Here is a 3,683-nt window from a genome sequence, read left to right as displayed (position 1 = left end):
ATGAACGATCTTAACCTCACAGACTATAACTATAATGTTGAAATAGATATAAATCACACTGCTCACAATGCTATCTCAGACCTAGGAATATACTTAGAAATTGCTGGTATAATCTCTCCACCCACTATGTGTATAGGGCCTATGTACGTTAACCATGTGGCCGAACTAAAAGGTCACCTAGTCAACTTGCCCAAGGTATATGTTGGAGAAACTAATTGTAGGAATGTTACCTTAGTGTTTAATATGGAATACAAGGAAGCTACATGTGACAAGGTGGATGGGAACTGTAATAATCAATGTTGGTGTGCAAATATGAAAGCTCTTTGTGTCCCTAGGTGTGCCTGTCCTGACCAGAAGGATGAGGATGATGTGGAGTGTAAGACCCAAATGTTCAAAAATATGGTATGGTTTCAGAGCTGGTTGGGAAACCATGGTAAGATAATTCGCAGGGTATTGAAGCAAGGGCTATATTATATTTGTGGTAATAGAGCCTATTCCTGGCTTCCTATGGGGGCATGGGGTAACTGCACTATAGGAAGAGTTGTACCAGCCATAAGGCAACGTGCAAATGTCTCTTTCACCAATATGATAGAAACAGGCCCTAGGGAAACTCGATACAAGAGGAAATTGTTTACTACAGCAGATAAAGCCTGGATGTGGTTCCCTGCCTGGACAGGTTGGGGAATTGAATTAGCGAATAAATTTAATAAATATGCAAACATTATGGATGGGATAATTAATGAAACCACAAGTGCCATCCATGCTATAAATGAAGAAATGGCCCAAATTAGGAAAGTGACCTTACAAAATAGAATGGCTCTTGATTACTTGTTAGCCATAGAGGGAGGAACTTGTGCTATCATAGGTGAGGAATGTTGTACTTGGATTGAGGATACACATGACCCCATAGAGGCGCACATGAATAAAGTAAAAGAATTACAGAAAAAAGCAAGAGAGGAGAGCAAGGAGGGATGGAATCCCTTCTCCTGGATGGGGACAATTGGTGTCTGGTTTAATAATATGTTGTCAGACCTGATAAAACCCATAGTGATAGTGATAGGATTGATTGTATTTATTTTGATTGCTTGGAAAATTCTAATGTGTTGTATTTTGCATTGCAGGAAAGGTGTGGATCCACTCATTTAATAGGAAGAATGATAACAGCCACAGAGATGACCGTCTGATGGCCTAGCCCAACTGCCCATCTCTTCTGAAAGACCCCTCAGCTGTTGTAAAGATCTGGGTGGAAGACATCATCTCTGAAAGAGGGTCCCGCAGGTGTACTTTGTCAGTTTGGACACCGCCCAGAGTAAGTTTTCTCCCTCGCGAGTGAGTTCGACGAGTCAGTCATCTTGATTCCAGCGAATTTACCGAGTGGTCTCTGTGCCCTAGTGCACCTCCGGCTGCTGTTATAGTTCTTTTTGACAGAGAGTGTTTGTGTGAGATTGCTTAATAAAGATGTATGAATGCTGACCTGGATGGTGGCAAGGGCGGTACTTTAGCCAGAGGGTCCTTTTGCTCATACCCTGTCTCAATTGCACTTTGTCATCCTATAAGACCTGGGGGCATCAGAGTACTGGGTGGACCTAATCCGCCTGGGAAAAGCGGCTACTATAGGTGAAGACATTAACCTGCGGGTGCAATTGACTGCGGGGTATATGGCAACAGAATCAGTGTAGTCCCAGTTGTCTAGGTGGTGTGGACTATGCCATCACCTTCGCTATCTCAGTAGTACTGCCATTGCTGCCATTTCAGGTGGGGTTTATATGTGTGATAATGAAATTATCAAAAGGATGAGAATTGTTGGGGAAATGAATGGATCCCAGCAATCCTATCCTGCAATGTTGTTTGTTTGTTCTCATGGGCAATGTATGGATGTGTTCATGACATGCGTGACAAGTGAGTTGGTCTTTCTTTGCTTTTGGTAAGCTTTATCACGCTATTTCATAAACCCTGCACCCTCTATCTCGAATACAGTAACAGACGGCTTTCGATAAGGATCACCACCCTGGAAGCCTGCTTGGATTGGTCCAGCCATGGGTGGAGGGGTGCTGGAGTGTGTGTGTATATTGTAAGCTGTGTGAGTTGAGCAAGAGAAGCAGTAGCAGCGGCCGCACATATGATAATTACCTGTAAGTGAACTGTGTCACTTAATTGTAATCATTGCTTCTGCAAGAAAACAAATATATATATTCCGATTTGACAGCAGCTGTTTACGTTGTCTTTATTTTCCACAACACCACCTGGACAGTTCCCCTTGTCTGCCACTACCTGGACATTTTCTATTTAACCAGTCACTACCTGGACATATTCCATTGCCTGTCACTAACTGGACTTTTTCCTATTTGCCTCACTACAGCTCCCAAGTGCACTTTAGTGCTATACCCGGACTTTCTGTTTTACCACATTCATGTCTATTAAGCCACTCATTAAAAACTCCACATTTACTTTTAAACCTGCTTCAGTGTCTGCTCCTATAACCACCCTGGGTCCACAACAAAACCAGAACCTCACATCCTGTTTCCTTTATCTTTCACAAACTGCTATACAGATCTGCCCAGCTACATTGTTGTCCATAGCGCCGATGACTGGTGGCTTTGAAAACCAGCTGGTTAGTAAATACATACCATTGGCTTCTATTATCAAGCATACTAAGTATATCAAGACAACATCAAATCAATAGAATTTATTCAGAGTTGGAAAACAAACTGCAATATTGGCGCAAAGGACTTGCGAAAATATGTTTACAATGACGCCCAATGCGGCATCTCAGATCCGCTGTTTATTTGCAAAAGACACACCATCAGTAACATTGGTCGCACATCGGCTGCGCCATCGAACTTCTGAGCAACGCTTTGTTATCTCAGAATGTCCATCTCAACTACTGTAAGATGCCGAGGCCAGTCCAACTGCGAATGAATAGTGGCTGACTAGGCACTACCTGACACTCGCTTGTATGTCAAAGGAAAATTATTCAGATGGTTTTTTTTTTTAAAAAGGGTTGGAAAAAACAGTTTTTTTTCAATTAAAAACAAAATATTTTTTTTCCCAACCCTGGTTAGAAAGTATTAAAATATGGTTAATTAAGGTTTCTAAAACACAGCAATGTTGTCACATTTATATAATATGCAGTATTCAATATTTTTTTAAAGCAAATGAAACTGCTTTAAACCAAAAAACTGGTGTAAAAAAAAAAAAGAAAACCTTATTTTTTTTTTAACATTTTATTTTTTCCTGGTTTGCTTTTGTGGCTTTTTTTCACAGGTTGACAGGATTAACTGCCGGTATGTATACTAACCTGTGGCGGCATCCTGGGGAGGGTCTGAGTGCGCGCAAGTCTGATGACGCAGACCCTGGGCTCATACCAGGGACGGTCTCCGCCCACCCAAATGCCACAGCATGTCAATAATGCTGCAGCTAAGGGGGGATTGCGAGCGATCACGCAGGACCCATTCTGCACATGGCACCATAGATTGAGGAATGTTGCCTGTCCGCACAACATCGGAAATGGAACGTTCCATCCATTGGTCCCTACTATCATGCCCTCTTTGAATTCCAATAATTCATGTTGCCTTGCCATGATTAGCCTAGAAGGTGTTCAAACTGACTCACAAGATGTCACATTACAAGTGATGCACATCTGGGCATTTCTAAGAAGTCACAGTACAGTGACGCCACCTACC

The 3,683-nt window shown here is 42.2% G+C and overlaps 1 protein-coding gene across 1 annotated transcript; it reads left to right on the top strand.

Annotated features, from left to right (window-relative positions):
* Positions 1 to 1,146, top strand: LOC148534652 (syncytin-2-like). Its single transcript, XM_088465868.1, has one exon. The coding sequence runs from the start codon at positions 1 to 3 to the stop codon at positions 1,144 to 1,146; it is 1,146 nt and encodes a 381-aa protein (XP_088321994.1).
* Positions 1,147 to 3,683: the final 2,537 nt, after the last annotated feature.

This window comes from Taudactylus pleione, unplaced genomic scaffold, assembly GCF_031769625.1.
Source record: "Taudactylus pleione unplaced genomic scaffold, aTauple2 ptg000065l, whole genome shotgun sequence".
NCBI lineage: Eukaryota > Metazoa > Chordata > Amphibia > Anura > Myobatrachidae > Taudactylus > Taudactylus pleione.
The sequence above is the reverse complement of the archived record's forward strand: the minus strand, read 5'-3'. Positions and strand labels throughout refer to the sequence as shown.